This window comes from Giraffa tippelskirchi, chromosome 3, assembly GCF_054371585.1.
Source record: "Giraffa tippelskirchi isolate mGirTip1 chromosome 3, T2T-mGirTip1v1.2.pri, whole genome shotgun sequence".
Classification (NCBI taxonomy): Eukaryota; Metazoa; Chordata; class Mammalia; order Artiodactyla; family Giraffidae; genus Giraffa; species Giraffa tippelskirchi.
In genome coordinates, this window is record NC_137277.1 from 145015084 (window position 1) to 145038046 (window position 22963).

General features: G+C 39.8%; 1 protein-coding gene across 11 annotated transcripts in view; it reads left to right on the plus strand.

The window, feature by feature from the left end:
- The window catches only part of PLCL1 (phospholipase C like 1 (inactive)), a 357116-nt gene that overhangs the window by 222070 nt on the left and 112083 nt on the right, over window positions 1–22963 (plus strand). For 6 of the 11 annotated variants that reach the window (XR_014079932.1, XR_014079935.1, XM_081581533.1 and 3 more), the window contains exon 1: window positions 2996–3238. The exons of 2 other annotated variants lie outside the window; for them this stretch is intronic. Coding sequence is in view for 4 of the 9 variants with exons in the window: in XM_081581524.1 (XP_081437650.1) it covers window positions 3237–3238 (2 nt within the window). In the remaining 5 variants the exon portion in view is untranslated. Of the gene's footprint in view, window positions 1–2995; window positions 3239–5692; window positions 5769–6990; window positions 7120–22963 lie in introns of those variants that run through there. 3 more of the 11 variants (XM_081581517.1, XM_081581521.1, XM_081581523.1) reach the window with 3 other exon arrangements.

Consider the following 22963-nt stretch of genomic DNA (forward strand, 5'->3'; position numbering starts at 1 on the left):
TGAAGAACTGATGCTTTTGAACTATGGTTTGGAGAAGATTCTTGAGAGTCCCTTGGACTGCAAGGAGATCCAACCAGTCCATCCTAAAGGAAATCAGTCCTGAATGTTCATTGGAAGGACTGATGCTGAAGCTGAAGCTCCAATACTTTGACCACCTGATGAGAAGAACTGACTCATTTGAAAAGACCCTGATGCTGAGAAAGATTGAAGGTGGGAGGGGAAGGGGATGACAGAGGATGGTTGGATGGCATCACCGACTCGATGGACATGAGTTTGAGTAAGTTCTGGGAATTGGTAATGGACAGAGAAGCCTGGTGTGCTGCAGTCCATGGGGTCACAAAGAATCGGACATGACTGAGCAAATATACTGAACTGAACTGAAGTCTCATGAAGGCGGTATGACTTCTATTTTTGTTTTATTGTAATTGAATTCTTAAACATCTTTCTTGGGAACTTTTCATGTTTCTGACTGTTTTTCATGTTTCTGATTGTTCCTGATTATTTTTTGCTTCTTTAGGGTCAATTTATAGGATCACAATATAGCACTTTCAAAGTGCTATATCATGGGAACTTCTATTATTTAGTAAGAATAGATATTTTAAATGTGCAATCACATCACTCACTTAGTAAACATCTGTGGGTCAGATAACTGCTAAGAAATAGAGATATTAAGATAAATGAAAGAATTCTTTGAAAGTTTTTTCAGTATTTCTTTTTTAGTTGATACTTTCTTGAAAATGTATGGTATACTATAAAAACTTGTAATTGAAATGGAGAACCTATGTTATTTGATAGAATGGGCAAACATATCTCTTGGTCCACATGAAAAACATTAGGGTGACATTGAAATTTGAGTTAGGAACAGGAAATGGATCAGACAGGAACAGTATCCTAAATAGGACAAAATTGTGTCCTAAATACTAGTCAGTATCCAAATTCAAGAGTAATATTTGCAATAGTATTTCTTGCTGGTGTACTTACTTTTTTCAGTCTTATTTCATAGAAGAAGTCTCAAAGCATCTTGGTGTTCCCAGCATAAGTAGATAGTTGAGGAATTTAGGGGGAAATACAGGCAAAATGTGACAGAATTTTATCAGGTGAGCATGGGCTCATTTGAAAAACTGGCTTTTGGGCTTCACATTTTGGGCAATCAGCATGGTGGTCCCTTTAGTGATTATTTCACAAAAGTTAATATTTGCAGCTTTTGCTCCGTTTGAGAATGCAACCACTGTAATACTATCACATGTTGTTGAGAGCAAAGGAAGTAGGGAAAAGAGACCTCTTTTCAGCTTTGCATTAAGTCCCATCGTTGGTCTTCTTTGTCCTGATGGAGACAGAGGAGATGCAGAGAGAAACCTAGTGCCCAGCAATTGTGCAGTGCATCCAGGCTACTGTTCCCTGGGGATGGGATTTCAGCTTCTGGCAAGGACCTCGAGAAGTTTATGAGCTTTCCTACGAACTATTTTCTTTTCCCAACTTCTGAGAGGCTGTCCTCTTCAGGTCCAAGAATAGTGAGGCTGCACTGCTGTCTATTCTGCAGGCTCCATAATAAGTTGTGAGAAAACATGTCCCCATATATTTTAAGTTATCTACGCGACCAATTGGACAATGAAAGGGCAATAAGCAAATTATAAGGACTGTTTAAAAACCTGGTCAGTATACAGTTCGGGAGTTAAGTTTCTTGCCTAAGTTGCTCCCAGTTTGAAATCTTCTTAGTACACTGGCTGAAGCAGTGTTAGTCGGAGATCTCTTAATCCCTGTATAGATCAACATCTCTCTAAAATAAATCACTTGACTTTTTTTCTGTCTAACATTGCAGGGGATGGCTTAGGAGACTAACCTTTAGATCTGAAAAGTCTGCAGATGGCTTCTCTACTTGATAATTTTGAATTTTATTTAGCTTTGTTGGTCTTTTGAGCTTTCCAAAGGAAATAAATTCACCATTGAAATGCAAATATAATCATTATTTTCTTGTCTTGTGGAGTATATTTTTGCTGAAATAAGTAGATAATGTACTGTTTTTAAAGTCCCAACTACAGTGTTTTTATTTTATTTTTTTTACATTTAGTAATTCGCGTATTATTCTTTCTAGGCAATTATAGAATTTTTCAGTCAGTCATTTACTAAGCATATATCATATTTTCAGTGCCATGTTAAGATTGGGAGCATACAAAAGAAATCTGAGACACAGTTCATGTTTTTGTGTTGTATATAATATTGTAGAGAAATTAAGCCAAGTCAGAGGAAATGTTCTAAAGAACAAGAATTAAATGTTCAACTGCGTAGTACTCACATGTAAGTCAATAGTGAATATGGATGAATGAATGAGTGAATGAATGAATGAAAGTGTTCTTTCAAGAAAGAAATCATTGTGGATTCTGTGTGTTATGGAATAGATGGAATATGAGCAGAACTATGAAGAATGAATAGGATTTGGCAAGTAGACAGAAATGGAAGAAAAATGGTCCCAATACAGGGAGCAAAGGTGAAAAGGTAAAGGTGAGCATATCATGTTTGGGACCCTGAGAGAAGAGGCCAGGTGACCAGAGGACAGGCTTAGTATGCAGGAGGAATGAAAAAATAAAGTTGGGCATCCCCCCTTCTTCTTTGATGTTGTTCAGTTGCCAAGTTGTGTCTGACTCTTTGAGACCCCATGGATTGTAGAGCACCAGGCTTCCCTGTCCTTCACTATCTCCCGGAGTTTGCTCAAATGCATGTCCATTGAGTTGGTGATTGCTATCTAACTATCTCGTCCTCTGCCACCCCCTTCTCCTTTTGCCTTCAATCTTTTCCAGCATCAGGGTCTTTTCTAGTGAGTCGGCTCGTCTCATCAGGTGGCCACCATATTGGTGATTCAGCTTCAGCATCCAGTCTTCTTTGATAAGTAAATCTCAGTTTTGTGCCTGTCCTCAAATGATGGCTCATGATTGGTGTAATCCACTCATGACATTCTCTTTCCCAGCCTCCTTTGCAAATAAAACAGCCCTGTGATCTCATTCTGGCCAACGTGAAGACAGTTGATGGCACTTATGGAAAAGCCTTTTAAATGTGATAATATGTTTATGGTAACATGCAGGAACTTCCCTTTCTCCTTTTCCTTGCCTTGAATGAAAATGTAAAGCCTAGAGCCATATGGCAACTTTGCTACCACCAGGAAAAGGCTAAGAGGTGTTTTCTCTAACACCCCCAAACTGCTTTACCTATACCAAGAGAAGCCTGCTTCTGGACTTCCTGTTATGTGAGAAAAATCAAACTCTGTTTATATTTTATGTTATATAGCACTCTTAAGTCACGAGTTTTAAAAGTTACTTGTGGTGTTTTGACATTATTTTAAGATGACTAATCTGTAATTGTGTGCAAGGTGAATTGAAAGGGGTAAAAATTGAGGTGGCTGTCATAGAAAAATAGGCCTGGGATGAAGAGGTTTTATACAAGACTTATGGCAAGGGGAATAGGAGGGAGGCAGACATCTCTGGAAGTTGGGAGCTCCCCAGGTGGCACTAGTGGTAAAGAACCCACTTGCCAATGAAGGAGATGGAAGAGATGAAGTTTCAATCCCCGGGCTGAAAATATCCCCAGGAGGAGGAAATGGCAACCCACTCTAGTATTCTTGCCTGGAGAATCCCATGGACAGAGGAGCCTCCTCTATAGTCTGTGGGGTCACAAAGAGTCGGGCACAACTGAAGAGACAACACACAGGCATTTCTAAGAGAAAGCCACATAACTTCAGGGTTTCTAAATAGGAAAATTAGTGGGATAGCCATACCACTTTAACAATATGCAGATATGATAAAAATGAATTCTCTTTTAAGGCATATTGAGGTTTGGATGATGATGGGACATCCAGGTGGAAACGTTCAGTAAACAGTTCAGAAACAGAGCATTTAAATGCAAGTAGTCTGTAGGGTGCCTATGACATTGGATGGGGACAGAGAGAAAAGTGTTAAACAATATCTCTGGTTATGAGTTAAAAGGAAGAACAGAGGTCGGTAGTATAAACATGGACACAGAGAAAGGAGATAACACGGGGTTGAAGATTAAATAGGGTTCAATGCCATCAAAGCAAAAGGCGTTGGTGGGGTGTTTAAGAAAGGCATGTTGCCAAGATGAATGTGGTCATCATCAGTATCCAATACTCTAGAGAAGTCAAGGAAAGTGAAGACTGAGGAGAGAAGTAAATCTGGTAAAAGCAGAACATGAATGATTTCCAGGACAGGAATCTCTGCTGACTTGAGAGCCACACACATCAGCTGCCCAGATTTGGAAAGAAAATGGGGGGTTGTAAGTGGGAAGGGAAGGGAGTAGAAACTGAGTGTGGTAGAGAAAGATCATTCATTGAAAAAGTTGGAGATTGAGAAGGCTGATTCTTACAGAGGTAGTAGACTTACCAAAAGATGGTTTTAAAAAGATTAAAAACCAGGAAGGAAGTAGTAGAAAGTTTCAAACCCAGCAAAACAAGGTTATTGGTGATGTTGGAGAAATATTTTATTTCTTTATTATTATTTTTTAATTAATTTATTTTTAATTGAAGGATAATTGCTTTACAGAATTTTGCTGTTTTCTGTCAAACCTCAACATGAATCAGCCATAGGTATACATATATCCCCTCCCTTTTGAAACTCCTGTCTCCCTCCCCAGCCCACCCTCTAGATTGATACAGAGCCCCTGTTTGAGTTTCCTGAGCCATACAGCAAATTCCCGTTGGCTATCTATTTTACATATGGTAATGTAAGTTTCCATGTTACTCTCTCCATACATCTCACCCTCTCCTCCCCTCTCCCCATGCCCATAAGTCTATTCTCTCTGTCTGTTTCTCCACTGCTGCCCTTGAATAAATTCTTCAGTACCATTTTTCTAGATTCCATATATATGCATTAGAATATGATATTTATCTTTCTGCTTCTGACTTACTTCACTCCATATAATAGGTTCTAGGTTCATCCACCTCATTAGAACTGACTCAAAGGTGTTCCTTTTAATGGCTGAGTAATATTCCAGTGTGCTGTCTACAAGAAAGTCCCTTTAGACCTAAAGTCACATATATACTGAAAGTGAGGGGATGGAAGAATATATTCCATGAAAATGGGAAGCAAAAGAAAGCTGGAGTAGCAATCCTCATATCAGACAAAATAGACCTTAAAATAAAGAAGATTACAAGAGATAAGGAGGGACACTACATAGTGATCAAAGGATCAATCCAAGAGGAAGACATAACAATTGTAAATATCTTTGCACCCAACATAGGAGCACCTCAATACATGAGACAAACATTAACAGACATAAGAGGAGAAATTGACAGTAACACAATAATAGCAGGAGACTTTAACACCCAACTCACACCATTGGACAGATCATCAAAACAGAAATATTTTGTTTTTAGGGAGATTCAGACACTCCTCTGAAGTTGGAGGCCAGGACAACCATGGAGTTGTAGAAACTAGTGTTAATAGCTATAAGCAAATATACTTGGCTGTGTCTGTCTCCACAGGGTAGGTGATATCAGGTGTCAGGAGCTGGGATGGTGGTGGGGAGAAGTGATGAGGGAACTTGGGAGGGATTAACTCTGGAGCAGATATTGTGAGGATGTGTGTGAATGAGGCATCTGTGCAAAGATCAACAGGCCTCCCCTAAGTGAGATGGCAACCATCCTTGTCAAGGGCAAGGTTGCCTGATGCTGTGTCTTCTTTCTCAGGTGGGTCCTTAGCAGAGAACAAGAAACTGAGAAGGAGACCCAGCATTGGGTGGAGATTTCATGCAGAGTAGCAAAGGTGAGACAGTCTAGAACAATGTTCCTGGGGAGGGAAGAGGGTGAGAAGTCCTGCGTGCCAGGAAGAGGGAAGACCTTCCAGAGGACAAAGAACAGATGTGGAGGATGTGATGAGGGGAAGTGGCCAAGAAAGGGATTCTGACCTGAGGAGAATAAATGTGGATCTCGAATGCTGAGCAGGACCGCCAGGTGGCTAAGGGTATACATTGCCTTTAGTACTTGGACACAGTGGCTTGTTAGGAATAGAAATTTAATTTGTTTTTTTTTCAAAGGAAAAAAAATCACTTGGATGAAATTACATGCTGTTTCAAAATGTACTGGTGTATTATTTACTTAAAAATACAATTTAGGCTGACTATAAGTTAGGCACAACTCTAATAAGCTTTATGTCACTTAGGTAAGACATCCTAAATATGAAATAAAAAGCCAATTCCAGCATTATTTTACCTTTCCACGTATTCAACTATACTCTTGGTGGACTCAGCCTGTGGTTTCTGACAGTGGGGCTGAAACCTTCCATCCTTTCCAGTGTGTCTTCTACTAATCTCTATGAAGCACAATTTTTAATAAAGTTCTTAAAAAGCACACTTAGGAATTAACAGATGGCACATGGCATGAGTTCCTGGTGTTACCTCCACACTGTAACTGAGCTATATAAGGACCTTCACCTTCAGCTCAGGAGAAATCCTGTGAAACTCAAGTCTATATTAATTTATTAAGGGATCATTTCTATATATTGGGATTGATTTTCATGTATGTGTTATGCATGCGTGTTCAATTGCTCAGTAATGTCTGACTCTTTGCAACCCCTTGGACTTCAGCCTGCTAGGCTCCTCTGTCCATGGGATTCTCCAGGCAAGATGGAGTCGGTTGCCATTTCTCCCTCTAGATATGTATTGGAGCACCAGTTATATTATGTAAAAACTATATATACACAGTAAGGAATAGAAATGATAGATGCAACTCATGAGGACCTTAGTAGGTCTTTAGACTCTTATTTTCTTCTGATTTGTGGAAGTGAAGCATTATCATGGCAGAAAATTTGAAAAATAGAGAAAAAAGAGAAAAAGTAAAAATTGCTCCAATTTCCTGGGAATATCACTATTTGCTTATTTTTTGGTGGGTAAAGGATTTTTGAAATCATGTTAAACATACCTTTGTTTCCTACTTCAGTTGGCCAGTTCACTTCTAATATGTAGTTTCATTTTCTGAAAACTCTAAAGTCAGCAAGAAAGGGTGTTAGAAGAAAGAGTACGCAACATAAGAGGTGGCAGAAAGCTGAATTTCTGTGGGAGATGGAAAGGCTGACTAGCTCGCAGCCCCTACTGTCTACTCAGGAAAAAGTGATTGCAGTGAGTATAGTCCCCATTGCCCCCCAGTCTTTGGATGATGATTTAACTCTATTATGATTTATACTTAGAGTTACGATTAACTCTTAGTATAGATAAAATTTAGTTTTCTACCCTGGTTATACTTGTTTACTTACAGCCCAAAATATAGGCATTAATTTTGGGTAATGAGTTCTTTCATGTTGTCAGATTATTTTCCTTTGTGTCTGTTTTTTTGCATTATGTTTTCTAGTGGAAATCAAATGTCTGTTAAAGTGAATCAACTGACTATTCAAGTCAGATTTGTTTTAATTTCCCAGTTTTTACTGAGTCTTACTTAGTATTCTAGTTTTTTGAGGGCTAGGAATCCTAGGCAGTAGAGAATATGAAACATATTACATTATTTTCGGTGGAAATTTGAGCTCTTTGTAAGTTGGATATGTTGTTTTAATCAGTATTACATAGGATATTTCCACTACTGTTTTAACTATGGAAATATTTTGTCTGTCAGTTCATTTTGCTTTATAGAATTTCCATTTTGAAATTGAGGATGAAAAGGAATAATCATTTTGCATTGACTTATATTTAATATAAACACTTGAGAAGTAACTAGGAGTGAGAGAGAAGGGAGAATATATTCATGGCTGTGCATTCTGGAGTAATGAATTCTAGTCAGAAACCAATGAGTCTGCCAAGATGCAGATGTTAATTTTTAATACATAGACATTTGCTTAGGAACTGATTTATTTGGACTAGAATGAAACATAAAAACAGATTAAAAATTGTCAGTAATAGTACATAACTGCCTAATTGAGTTTAGTTGCAATTATTTCTGGAATAAAATACTCATGGATGAAGTGGGATGTAAGGAAGTGAGCACAAATGTATCAGGACACAAATGTACCACTTAATTTGATAGAGAGCTTCACTGAGGTATATATGTATATCTTACTACTCTTAATTTCAATTTAATTAGCAACTTCTTGTGGAGTTGAGTTTGAATTACGTGTTGACTGGTGAAGTGCTAGTATATATCATTTGTCTTTTGCGATGTTTTCACAAGTTTCAGTTTGAGGTTGACAAACTATGGCCTGCAGACCTAGTGTGATCTATCCCGTTTTTATAAAGTTTTATTGGGACACAGCCACATTCATTTATTTACATATTATTTATGGTTGCTTTCATACTACAATGGCAGAGTTAAATAGTTTCAACAGAAGCTATATGCACCAAAAGCTTAAAATACTGGCTAGCTTTTTTCTGAAAAAGTTTGTCAACTCCAAGTTTAAGTCAACTAAGACCTTCCCTTCTAGCATTTTTTAAACCTGACAGCATACAATTTCTTTAGAATCAAATTACCAAGATGCTAAGAAAGACAGAAAAGAAGTGAAAAGCTTGTTCATTTCCTTGGAGAATTCTTCAGACAAGACATATATAAATGAAATAACCAGAGAAAAAGAAAACACTTTATAACCAAGGACTAATCATGTGATGGTAGCAAAACAAAACAAAACAAAACAAAAACAACCCTTCTATATTCTGTATCATAAATGTATGTGAATTGAAAATTATTTCAATCTGGTCAGAGCCAGAGTTCTCAAAAGTACAATGCGAGCACACTGATATACTAGAAACTTTTTTGACGTTATGGCTTAGAAATGGGAGCACCAGCCTTTTGCACATAGTTATCTGATTAGATACAGGTTAGCCAGAGTTCTGAATGAGTCTGGGACTTTTCTAGAAGTTGTAAAGTCAGAGAGTGTGATGAACTAGGCTTTCTTGACTCTAGGCTTGGAAAAGGCAGTTAGGATATTTTTGTGATTAATATATAGGGATGCCCCCACAACTGCTCCCTAGAAACCTAATTTGAATAACACAGATAGGGAGACTTGGGCTCAAAACCTAGTGAATTTCTATCTTCAAGGACTAAATGGAGTTAAGAAAAATAACCATACGTGGGGAAAAGGGTGAACTTGGAAGGGACACTAGTAGCAATTATAAAGTTACATGCAAGCATGAGCAACTCAAGATGTTGTTTTCTGTAATTTGTGTCATTTGCATTTAGTTTTGTACATTAACTTTCTGGCATTATAATAAAGTGGGTTCCAGCTTTAAACAGTGGGGATTTTTCTATTCTATATTGAAAGGTCTGTTACAGAGCAGGGAGGTGGAAATCAGAGAGTGAAGTACCCATTCACTTTACATACGTTTTCCATGAACATATTAGCAGATTAAGAACCTTGTAGAGTAGAAGCATTTTGTCACACTGTACCAACTACCAGTGTGATAGGAATCAAAAGTGGTGACCTGGATTAGCTGGGAAAAACTTTGTGGAGAACATTATATTTTGTCTCAGTTTCTGAGAAGAGCATGCCTTTGGTTTGATAGCGAAATAAGAGGGTGACTCTGGGACTTGAATAAGCGTGGTTCATGTGGAAGAAGAGCTTGGATGGAGTGAATGGCTTATGTGTACAGTTGGTACATTGGTTGAGCAGAGGGAAGCATGGGGAAAGGGAGCTTGTAGGTGGGTGGCAGAACATAAAGGAACTAAGGCACCATTTTGGTCAGCCTGGTTTCTGCGATTCCATTACACTTACCTGAGGTGGTATGAGCAGATCTGCATGGTTTGGGAGTCTCCGGGATTGTTTTGTTTGCTCCTAGTTGTGACTGGTAACAAATCACATTCTTGGAGGGAAGGAACATCAAGTGCCTAAAATACAACAGCATAAATCTTCTCTCTAAGCAAACAACACCTGTAGCTTTCTGGCTCTTTCCTCTAAACTTTTTATAGAAGAAGATAGGATACAAACAGTAAATAAACAAAATTACCTCCTGATTTTATTTCACTGTAAGGCTAGTTGAGAATCTGTTGGGAGCAGTCATAGAGCAAAAGAAAAGAAGCAAAGATAGGACTCTTTCTCTCGTTTCCCCAGAAAGACTTTCCTGAAGAGTGTTGCCTTTTTAAGAAAAGTGGATGGCACACAGGAAGGCTTCCAATGTAGTTTAACCATAAATTCTCCTAAGGGGGAAGGGAGTGCTGTCCAATAGCCCAGGATGTGGCAGTAGACTTGGCAGATGCTGTGGAAGCAGCAGGTGCTTACAGGTCCAGAAATTTCCAACTCATTAGGATGGCTGTAAATCACAGCATCTTTCACGCTTTTTGAGTGAAACTTGGCACTTCCAGTTTACTACTGTGTGGTGGTCACACCATCCCTGACTTCAACAATATTAATAGATGGCACCTATTGAACAATGAAGTGGGTGGGGCTGTGCCAGTAATGATGGATTGGGAGCCCGAAAGATTCTGCAGAGAAGAGAGTAAGAGGATGCCAAGAAAGCTTGTCTTTTTGTAACTGAAAACTAGTAAATATGAAGAGTTGCTGGGCACATCTATCACCCACAGTGTCACTGTGTCCTGAAAGAGCTTGTAAGAAAACTGTGAGACTAACTTTGACAAGGATGAATACCCCAGCACCTGGGTGAGTGTGGGCCTCAAAGGCTGGGCTGTTTAGGCAGCGGTGAGGAGGTGAGGTTTGTGATTTGAGAATTGCCTCCTGTCGTGTTCTGTCTGATGTGGAAAAGCTTTTGGCTCACACTTACCTCATCAGGCCATGTAAATGGCTTCAGCTTAATATTCAAGACTTCTGTCTGCCAAGGCCTGTGTTTTTTTCCTCTTTTTTTTTTCATGGATATTATCATATGTAGACAATGGTAGGTGAGATTTGGAAGAAATTATAGACTTGTGGAAAAACAGACTTTACCAGAAAAGGAAAAATAACTCTTTTCATTAGCCAGTAACATGACTAATATGTAGATGCTTAAAGATCCTTTATCTCTCTAGCATCTCTGAGAGGTGGTGGGTTGTAGGGAGCAGGGAGTGGGGAGAAAAGAAAAGGAAAAAGTTATCTTCTATTTAAGTGTATAAAATGAATATCTAAGCAAAGGTACTATTTTGGGAACCTTAGGAGTAATAAAAAGACAAGAAGAAAATAGTTGACAGAACTTTCTTAGTTTAAAGCAGAGTGTTAAAAGATTTTTTTGTCTGGTGTGTGCCATGAGAAGATTTTAAAATATAGGCCTCATAATATTTCTTTGATTTAGATGGTGGTATTTAAATTAAGACTTAACATCTACCAGGTATTATCATTTGGCAATTTGGCTGATATGAAATGAACGGGAATTAAAAATTCCTTTTTAGCCTTCCCCTTTCCAAAGTGTTTGTCTTCTTAATATCATTTTGCTCTCCTTGCCTCTTCTTTTCTAATTCTTCCTTTATTTTCTCTCATATGCTAAAGAAAATCAGGAAACTCTCTTTAGAGGCTTCTTGATCCTAGATTAAGCAATTGTTACCCCGTCAACACCTTTGTGGGCTGTTTTTGATTTTCTAAAATTGCTTTTCTTCAAGTAGTTATATTTAAAAGTGCTATGTGGTATAATTATTTGAAAAGGAAACATTTTAATATGATACAACCATAGAGAGTGGGAACTAAACTAAGTGAGTTCTGTCTCTTCCAAATTCAAATTGCAAAGTTTCCTGGCTTGAACATAAAATGAAGTCAATCTGAGGGGTTAGGGATGACAAGAAAGCCATGAACAACGAACAAAGTCATTGGAAAGGGGATTCAAAAATGGGTAACAAGAGGAACAAACAAATGGATCTTCCATATCAATGGAGATATTAAACATTCAGTGGGTCTTAACAAATAAACATTTTATTTTGCAATAATTTTTATAGAAAAATTGTAAAGACAGTATAGATCAGTTCAGTTCAGTCTCTCAGTCGTGTCCGACTCTTTGCGACCCCATGAATTGCAGCACGCCAGGCCTCTCTGTCCATCACCAACTCCCGGAGTCCACCCAAACCCATGTCCATCGAGTTGGTGATGCCATCCAACCATCTCATCCTCTGTCATCCCCTTCTCCTCCCGCCCCCAATCCTACCCAGCATTAGGGTCTTTTCCAATGAGTCAACCCTTCGCATGAGGTGGCCAAAGTATTGGAGTTTCAGCTTCAACATCAGTCCTTCCAATGAACACCCAGGATTGATCTCTTTTAGGATGGATTGATTGGATCTCCTTGCAGTCCAAGGGACTCTCAAGAGTCTTCTCCAACACCACAGTTCAAAAGCATCAATTCTTCGGCGCTCAGCTTTCTTCACCGTCCAAATCTCACATCCATACGTGACCACTGGAAAAACCATAGCCTTGACTAGACGGACTTTTGTTGGCAAAGTAATGTCTCTGCTTTTCAATATGTTATCTAGGTTGGCCATAACCTTCCTTCCAAGGAGTAAGCGTCTTTTAATTTCATGGCTGCAATCACCATCAGCAGTGATTTTGGAGCCCCAAAAAATAAAGTCTGACACTATTTCCGCTGTTTCCCCATCTATTTCCCATGAAGTGATGGGACCAGATGCCATGATCTTAGTTTTCTGAACGTTGAGCTTTAAGCCAACTTTTTCACTCTCCTCTTTCACCTTCATCAAGAGGCTCTTTAGTTCTTCTTCACTTTCTGCCATAAGGGTGGTGTCATCTGCATATCTGAGGTTATTGATATTTCTCCCGGCAATCTTGATTCCAGCTTGTGTTTCTTCCAGCCCAGCATTTCTCATGATGTACTCTGCATATAAGTTAAATAAGCAGGGTGACAATATACAGCCTTGATGTACTCCTTTTCCTATTTGGAACCAGTCTGTTGTTCCATGTCCAGTTCTAACTGTTGCTTCCTGACCTGCATACAGGTTTCTCAAGAGACAGGTCAGATAGAGCCTGTATATCATTTACCCAGCTCTTGCTAATGTTAGCATTTTATAGGTTTATATTTTAAGTGTTTACGATAAATATGAGTCTATGGTTTATAGATGTTACTACTTTCTTATTTAATTAGGAAAAATGATAAATAATGAATTTTCTATTCAAAACTTCACATGCTTGTTTACACTTTAAGACTATATCCCATTATGGTGTAAATATTATAGCTGAAGAGTTACTGGCAAGAGAAAGCAGTCAAGAGAGGGGGGAAAGAAAAAGGATTTTATTTATTTATTTAATTATTTAAAATAAATTTATTTATTTTAGTTGGGGGCTAATTACTTTACAATATTGTAGTAGTTTTTGCCATACATTGACATTAATCAGCCATGAGTTTATATGTGTTCCCCTTCCTGGACCCCCCTCCCACCTCCCTCCCCATCCCATCCCTCTGGGTCATCCCATTGCCCCAGCCCTGAGCATTTGTCTCATGCATCGAACATGGAATGGTGTTCTGTTTCACATATGATAATATACATGTTTCAATGCTATTCTCCCAGAATGTCCCACCCTCCCCTTCTCCCTCAGAGTCCATAAGACTGTTCTATGCATCTGTGTCTCTTATTCTGTCTCGCATGTAGGGTTATCGTTACCATCTTTCAAATTCCATATATATGCATTAGTATACTGTATTCGTGTTTTTCTTTCTGGCGTACTTCACTCTGTATTATGGGCTCCAGTTTCATCCATCTCAATAGAACCAATTCAAATGTATTTTTTTAATGGCTGAGTAATATTCCATTGTTTATATGTATCACAGCTTCCTTATCCACTCGTCTGCTGATGGACATCTAGGTTGCTTCCATGTCCTGGCTATTGTAAACAGTGCTGCGATGAACATTGGGGTACACGTGTCTCTTTCAATTCTGGTTTCCTCGGTGTGTATGCCCAGCAGTGGGATTGCTGGGTCATATGGCAGTTCTATTCCCAGTTTTTTAAGGACTCTCCACACTGTTCTCCATAGTGGCTGTACTAGCTTGCATTCCCACCAACAGTGTAAGAGGGTTCCCTTTTCTCCACACCCTCTCCAGCAATTATTGCTTGTAGACTTTTGGATAGCAGCCATTCTGACTGGTGTGAAATGGTACCTCATTGTGGTTTTGATTTGCATTTCTCTAATAATGAGTGATGTTGAGCATCTTTTCACATGTTTGTTGGCTATCTGTATGTCTTCTTTGGAGAAATGTCTGTTTAGTTCTTTGGCCCATTTTTTGATTGGGTCATTTATTTTTCTGGAGTTCAGCTGCAGGAGTTGCTTGTATATTTTTGAGATTAATTGTTTGTCTGTTGCTTCATTTGCTATTATTTTCTCCCATTCTGAAGGCTGTCTTTTCACCTTGCTTATAGTTTCCTTTGTTGTGCAAAAGCTTTTAATTTTAATTAGGTCCCATTTGTTTATTTTTGCTTTTATTTCCAATATTCTGGGAGGTGGGTCATGGAGGATCCTGCTGTGATTTATGTCGGAGAGTGTTTTGCCTATGTTTTCCTCTAGGAGTTTTATAGTTTCTGGTCTTACGTTTAGATCTTTAATCCATTTTGAGTTTATTTTTGTGTATGGTGTTAGGAAGTGTTCTAGTTTCATTCGTTTACAAATGGTTGACCAGTTTTCCCAGCACCACTTGTTAAAGAGATTGTCTTTTCTCCATTGTATATTCTTCCCTCCTTTGTCGAAGATAAGGTGTCCATATGTGCGTGGGTTTATCTCTGGGCTTTCTATTTTGTTCCATTGATCTGTATTTCTATCTTTGTGCCAGTACCATACTGTCTTGATGACTGTGGCTTTGTAGTAGAGCCTGAAGTCAGGCAGGTTGATTCCTCCAGTTCCATTCTTCTTTCTCAAGATTGCTTTGGCTATTCGAGGTTTCTTATATTTCCATACAAATTGTGAAATGATTTTGTTCTAGTTCTGTGAAAAATACCATTGGTAGCTTGATAGGGATTGCATTGAATCTATAGATTGCTTTGGGTAGTATACTCATTTTCACTATATTAATTCTTCCAATCCATGAACACGGTATATTTCTCCATCTGTTTGTGTCCTCTTTGATTTCTTTCATCAGTGTTTTGTAGTTTTCTATATATACGTCTTTTGTTTCTTTAGGTAGATATATTCCTAAGTATTTTATTCTTTTCATTGCAATGGTGAATGGTATTTTTTCCTTAATTTCTCTTTCTGTTTTCTCATTATTGGAGTATAGGAATGCAAGGGATTTCTGTGTGTTAATTTTATATGCTGCAACTTTACTATTTTCATTGATTAGCTCTAGTAATTTTCTGGTAGAATCTTTAGGGTTTTCTATGTAGAGGATCATGTCATCTGCAAACAGTGAGAGTTTTACTTCTTCTTTTCCTATCTGTATTCCTTTTATTTCTTTTTCTGCTCTAATTGCTGTGGCCAAAACTTCCAAAACTATGTTGAATAGTAGTGGTGAGAGTGGGCATCCTTGCCTTGTTCCTGACTTTAGGGGAAATGCTTTCAATTTTTCACCATTGAGGATAATGTTTGCTGTGGGTTTGTCATATATAGCTTTTATTATGTTGAGGTATGTTCCTTCTATTCCTGCTTTCTGGAGGGTTTTTATCATAAATGGATGTTGAATTTTATCAAAGGCTTTTCCTGCATCTATTGAGATAATCATATGGTTTTTATCTTTCAATTTGTTAATGTGGTGTATTACATTGATTGATTTGCGGATGTTAAAGAAACCTTGCATTCCTGGGATAAAGCCCACTTGGTCATGATGTATGATCTTTTTAATATGATGTTGGATTCTGTTTGCTAGAATTTTATTAAGGATTTTTGCATCTATGTTCATCAGTGATGTTGGCCTGTAGTTTTCTTTTTTTGTGGCATCTTTGTCTGGTTTTGGAATTAGGGTGATGGTGGCCTCATAGAATGAGTTTGGAAGTTTACCATCTTCTGCAATTTTCTGGAAGAGTTTGAGTAGGATAGGTGTTAGCTCTTCTCTAAATTTTTGGTAGAATTCCGCTGTGAAGCCGTCTGGTCCTGGGCTTTTGTTTGCTGGAAGATTTCTGATTACAGTTTCGATTTCCGTGCTTGTGATGGGTCTGTTAAGATCTTCTATTTCTTCCTGGTTCAGTTTTGGAAAGTTATACTTTTCTAAGAATTTGTCCATTTCTTCCAAGTTGTCCATTTTATTGGCATATAGCTGTTGGTAGTAGTCTCTTATGATCCTTTGTATTTCTGTGGAGTCTGTTGTGATCTCTCCATTTTCATTTCTAATTTTGTTGATCTGATTCTTCTCCCTTTGTTTCTTGATGAGTCTGGCTAATGGCTTGTCAATTTTGTTTATCTTCTCGAAAAACCAGCTTTTAGTTTTGTTGATTTTTGCTATGGTCTCTTTTGTTTCTTTTGCATTTATTTCTGCCCTAATTTTTAAGATTTCTTTCCTGCTACTGACCCTGGGGTTCTTCATTTCTTCCTTCTCTAGTTGCTTTAGGTGTAGAGTTAGTTGATTTATTTGATTTTTTTCTTGTTTCTTGAGATACGCCTGTATTGCTATGAACCTTCCCCTTAGCATCGCTTTTACAGTGTCCCATAGGTTTTGGGTTGTTGTGTTTTCATTTTCATCTGTTTCTATGCATAATTTGATTTCTTTTTTGATTTCTTCTGTGATTTGTTGGTTATTCAGAAGCGTGTTGTTTAGCCTCCATATGTTGGAATTTTTAATAGTTTTTTTCCTGTAATTGAGGTCTAATCTTACTGCATTGTGGTCAGAGAAGATGACTGGGATGATTTCAGTTTTTTTTGAATTTACCAAGGCTAGATTTATGGCCCAGGATGTGATCCATCCTGGAGAAAGTTCCGTGTGCACTTGAGAAAAAGGTGAAATTGATTGTTTTGGGGTGGAAAGTCCTGTAAATATCAATTAAATCTAATTTGTCTATTGTATCATTTAAAGTTTGTGTTTCCTTGTTAATTTTCTGTTTAGTTGATCTATCCATATGTGTGAGTGGAGTATTAAAGTCTCCCACTATTATTGTGTTATTGTTAATTTCCCCTTTCATACTTGTTAGTATTTGCCTTATATATTGTGGTGCTCCTATGTTGGGTGCATATATATTTAAAATTGTTACATCTTCTTCTTGGACTGATCCTTTGATCATTATGTAGTGTCCTTCTTTGTCCCTTCTCACAGCCTTTATTTTAAAGTCTATTTTATCTGAAATGAGTATTGCGACTCCTGCTTTCTTTTGGTCTCCGTTTGCATGAAATATGTTTTTCCATCCCTTCACTTTCAGTCTGTATGTGTCCCTCGTTTTGAGGTGGGTCTCTTGTAGACAGCATATATAGGGGTCTTGTTTTTGTATCCATTCAGCCAGCCTTTGTCTTTTGGTTGGGGCATTCAACCCATTTACATTTAAGGTAATTATTGATAAGTATGATCCCGTTGCCATTTACTTTGTTGTTTTGAGTTCGTGTTGAAACATCCTTTCTGTCTTTCCTGTTTAGAGAAGATCCTTTAGCATTTGCTGGAGAGCTGGTTTGGTGGTGCTGAATTCCCTCAGCTCTTGCTTGTCTGTAAAGCTTTTGAATTCTCCTTCATATCTGAATGAGATCCTTGCTGGGTACAGTAATCTGGGTTGTAGATTATTCTCTTTCATTACTTTAAGTATGTCCTGCCATTCCCTTCTAGCCTGAAGAGTTTCTATTGAATGATCAGCTGTTATCCTTATGGGGATCCCCTTGTGTGTTATTTGTTGTTTTTCCCTTGCTGCTTTTAATATTTGTTCTTTGTGTTTGATCTTTGTTAATTTGATTAATATGTGTCTTGAGGTGTTTCGCCTTGGGTTTATTCTGTTTGGGACTCTCTGGGTTTCTTGGACTTCTGTGACTATTTCCTTCCTCAATTTTAGGGAAATTTTCAACTATGATCTCCTCGAGTATTTTTTCATGGCCTTTCCTTTTATCTTCTTCTTCTGGGACTCCTATGATTCGAATGTTGGGGCGTTTCATATTGTCCCAGAGGTCCCTGAGGTTTTCCTCATTTCTTTTGATTCTTTTTTCTTTTTTCCTCTCTTCTTCGTTTATTTCCACCATTCTATCTTCTACCTGACTTATCCTATCTTCTGCCTCCGTTATTCTACTGTTGGTTCCCTCCAGAGTGTCTTTTATCTCCTTTATTTCATTATTCATTATACATTGACTCCTTTTTATTTCTTCTAGGTCCTTGGTAAACATTTCTTGCATCTTCTCAATCCTTGTCTCCAGGCTATTTATCTGTAACTCCATTTTGCTTTCAAGATTTTGGATCATTTTTATTATCCTTATTCTAAATTCTTTTTCAGATAGATTCCCTATCTCCTCCTCTTTTGTTTGGTTTGGTGGGCATTTCTCATTTTTCTTTGCTTGCTGAGTATTTCTCTGCCTTTTCATCTTGTTTAGATTGCTGTGTTAGGCATGGCCCTTCTGTATTCTGGTAGTATGAAGTTCCTTTTTATTGTGGAGGTTCCTCACTGTGGGTGGGGTTGGACGGGTGGCTTATCAAGGCTTCCTGGTTGGGGGAGCTTGTGTCGGTGTTCTGGTGAGTGGAGCTGGATTTCTTCTCTCTAGAGTGCAATGGAGTGTCCAGTATTGAGTTTTGAGATGTCTATGGATTTGGTGTGCCTCTGGGCAGCCTGTATATTGATGCTCAGGGCTATGTTCCTGCGTTGCTGGAGAATTTGCATGGTATGTCTTGCTCTGGAACTTATTGGCTCTTGGGTGGAGCTTGGTTTCAGTGTATATGTGGAGGCTATTGGATGATCTCTTATTAATTAATGTTTCCCCTGGCTTTCAGTCTTATTCTTGCAGTAGCCTCAAGACTTCTCCATCCATACAGCATCAATAATAAAACTTTTAGGTTAATGGTGAAAAGATTCTCCACAGTGAGGGATACCCAGAAAGGTTCACTGAGTTACATGGAGAGGTGAAGTGGTGGTGGTGGGGGGGGTTTGAGGTGACCAGGAGGGGAAGAGGGGGACTCAAACTTGGAGAGAGCAGTCTAGCCAGTAAGCACTTCCCTCTGTGCTCTCCACAGTCTGGAACCCTCAGAGCGGTTCACAGAGATACATAGAGAGGGGAGAGGAAGGTAATAGAGGTGAGCATGAGTAGAAAGGGAGGAATCAAGAGGGGAGAGAGAGATCTGGGCAGTATTCTGTTCCCGAAGTATTCTCCGGTACTGAGAACACCCTCAGAGATTCACAGAATTGGGTTGAGAAGACGAGGAGGAGGGTGGGAGACAGAGGTTCCCTGGGGGAGAAGGAAGAGCGTCAACAGGGGGAGAGAATAATCAAGCCAGTAATCACACTCCTGAGTAAAAATGGGTCCTAAAGATTGGGTTCTTAAATGTACAAAATTGATATCAAATATGTAAAACAAAGATTAAAAATCTAGAGTAGAAGTTAGACTCTTATAAAACATACAATATAAAAAAAAGAAAAAAGGAAACAGTGTAAAAAGAAAAAAACAGTAAAACAGTAAAAAATATAAAACAGGAGAAAACAGTAAAAAAAAAAAAAGAAAACACAAAAGGTACAAGATATGTGTATGCAGTTTGCTTTAAAAATAGGGTTTTTTTTTTTTTGCAAGGTAATAGTGGGTTATGAAAATGAAAGTTAAAGGTGTAATAGAGGACTTAAAGAAAAAAGAAAGAAGAAAAAAATTAAAAAAAAACGATAATAGTAAAAATATATATCCCGTACTTTCTCTGGAACTGTTGTGAGCAGTGTGGGATCTGTTCAGTTTCAGATAGATCCTTATTCCTGCTTATACTTTTCAAGATCTATAGGCCCCTTTCAATGCAGTCGGTGTTAACTACAGGGATTTTAATCTGTTGGCCTGTCACTTCCAACGCGCTTCCCTCTGTTTATTTGGCTTCTGTTTGGAGGTCTCTTCAGTATCTAATTTCCGCCCTGCAACAAAGGGGCGGAGGTGGTCTCTTTAGGTTCGCTTGTTCAGTCGTGCTGTGGGGAGGGAGGAACACTGCAAACCTATATCACTGGCGTGTGTGTGGTGAGCTCGCAGTGTCTCAGCCACACTGGGTTCGCCCCCGCTCACGGCGTGTGTGCTTTCCCTGTCTACCCTGCTCAGGCTTCAGATTACTCGGCCTGGGAGTGGGACCTGAGATGCGTGCACTTCCCAGGTCTAAGCCGTTCAGGTTCAGGCTCCCGGTTACTCCACAAAGGCGCAGACTCGGTTGGGCCCGCGGCTTGTGCCGATCCCCGGTCGGAGCAGCTCGGGCAGCCAGGAGTTTGGCGAGCACACTCTCCCCTGTTGGGGTGGTGCGACTTATCACCTCCCTGGTCCCCGCCTCGGTTTCTAGGCACACCCGGCTCCGGTGTGCTTTGTGTCAGTTCTGGGGAGCTGGTCTCTGGCTGTGACCCTCCCGGCGGCTGCCGACCCTCTGGGATCTCAGGCAGTCTTTGCTTAGAAACTGGGAGCCTGTTTGCAGTTTGGTAGGGGGTGCCCTCTCTGGGGCCGAGTTTGCCCCTTTTTGGTTCTGGCGGACCCCGCCTGCCTGCTGTGTCCGGCAGGGGATGGGGCGGTCCGCAGCCGGCTAGCTCTCCTCTGGTATCGCTCAGTCCTTTGTTCTGTGAGCAGGCGGCAGTGCCTTAGATTTGGGCTTTTCGCGGGATAGTTCTCTCTCTCTGGCTGTCCCACAGTTTAGGTTGCTATCTCAGGTTAGCTCCCTCAGATTGCCCTCAGGGTGTTCGCGCCCAGTCCTTACCCTAAGCAGTGCCACCCGCTCCTCTCCATTCAGCCCCCACTTGCTGGTGGCGGATGCCAGCGTCTGGGGTTCTTTGCTGGGAGTTGCCTTTAGGCACCTAATCTGTGGGTTTTATTTATTTTTTCTCCCAGTTATGTTGCCCTCTGAGATTCGAAATCTTCCCCCAAACCCGCCGGTGAGAGGGTTTCCTGGTGCTTGGAAAATTTCTCCTCTTTTACGACTCCCTCCCCGGGATGGGTCTCCGTCCCTAACTCTTTTGTCTCTCTTTTTATCTTTTATAATTTCTCCTACCTCCTTTTGAAGATAATGCGCTGCCTTTGTGGATGCCTGACGTCCTCTGCCAGCGTTCAGAAGTAGTTTTGTGAAGTTTGCTCAGCGTTCAGATGTTCTTTCGATAAATTTATGGAGGAGAGAGTGGTCTCCCCGTCCTATTCCTCCACCATCTTAGCCTCGCCTCCTAAGAAGAAAAAGGATTTTAGAGTTGGGGAAATCGAGGTTCAAATCTTGGCTGCCCCATTCGACTCCCAGTGTGTTATTTAGCCTCTTGAGACTTAATTTTTTAGAATATAGAGTGAGGATGGCTTCCCTGGTGGCTCAGGTGGTAAGGAATGTACCTGCAATACAGGAGACATGGGTTTGACCCCTCGGTTGGGAAGATTCCCTGGAGAAGGAAATGGCACCCACTCCAGTATTGTTGCCTGGGAAATCCCATGGACAGAGGAGCCCAGCAGGCTACAGTCCATAGAGTTGCAAGAGTTGGACATGACTTAGTGACTAAACCACCACCAGAATGAGGGTATCAGTTATTAATTGTGGGAACTAAGTAGAGTGTATTTAGCTTATGAGCTGGTTCTTGGCCTTTTTGCTAGCAGATCTGTTCTTTGTCTCCCACTCCCCTTCTCTGCATGGCAGAGGAGTCAACCCCTGCTGGCTGATTTGACAGGTCCAATTCTGGCCAATGGGAGGCACTGGTAGGAGAGTCTACAGCTACGTTGTTTGCTCTGTGGCTCCAGCTTCTGCAAATCGAGCCCACTATGGTTCTAGCTTCTTCCGTGACTCTGGCCCTTGGGTTCTGGTAACACCACTTCCTTCTTTTCTGGGAGTGGAATAACTGCCTACTGTGCTAATCTCTGTGTTGCCTCATTGTTCACTCTTGGTTTCTCAACTCTTCCATCACTTGTATATATGAAGTCCCATGTTAAATTCCCTCTCTTTTGGACACTTGGAGTGTCTCCTTTTTTTCCCCTCAGTGGACTTTTATTGATCCAATCCATTTCAATGATCTAACTGTGAACAACAATCAACTTCAACTAAGTGGAGGAACAATGGTCAGGAGAAATCAGGCAGTTCAACTAGTGGTAATTGCTACTGATTGAGATAGGCCTTGAAAGAGGAGCTGGCTTTTGGGAAAAAGCTATAGGTTTGGTGTAGAGCATGCCAAAGAAGCAACTTCATAATTTCACTCACAGGAATATGAGGGAGAAAGGGAAAGGGAAGAAGTTCAGAGGGAAGAGAGGAGAGCAGTGAATGGCTCAGAAGGAAAAGCACTCTGGTGCCTTGAGCAGCCTGGACCCATCTCTTCAACTTCATTGACTCCAGCCCTGTCACTCTAACCTTTCTGGGGAGTAGAAGAGGAGGGTGGCTGCTCAGAACCCCTTCTTGGCCAGTTGGGCAGCAGCTCCTCACCAAAGGGACTGAGATAAGCAGGCTGTTCCTCTTGCTTGTGTAGCATTTGTGAGAAGAGTGCTGTGGGAGGAGATAAAAATTGACTTCCAAATGGCCTGCAGGAATTGAGAGGCATTTTTGGGACCTGCTTTTACACCCAGACTTAATAAACAAAAAACAACAGACACTTGAAGTTTTAATTTCCTCATGGGTTAAGATAGTTCACGGTGGGGATGATCAGCATTGCTACAGCAGGCTGAAATCCACCTCCTCACTGCATTGGGACATTATGGAAAATGGTCTCTGAGGGACAGAAACAAGCCTGTGTCTTCAGCAACAATGTCTAGATATATTAAGAAATGACCTCAGATGGAAAACAAACATAAAATCATCCTGGCAAATCAGAGTCAGTACATTATGTGGCATTCATGATGTGTTTTATGTGTGTGTGTTGGAAAAGAGGAGTCTAATAAATGAAGACAAACAGGAAGTCTTCCCAAACTCTCTTCCCAGATACTTTTCAGTCACGTTGTTCAGGTCGAAGGTTCTGGGAAGAAACAGTTAGTGTTCTGACCTGCCTTCTGCAACTATAGTGTTTCCTGTTTTGTAGGAACTAGGGACTGAAAAATGCACAAACCAGTGGATTTAAACTCTTAAACTCAT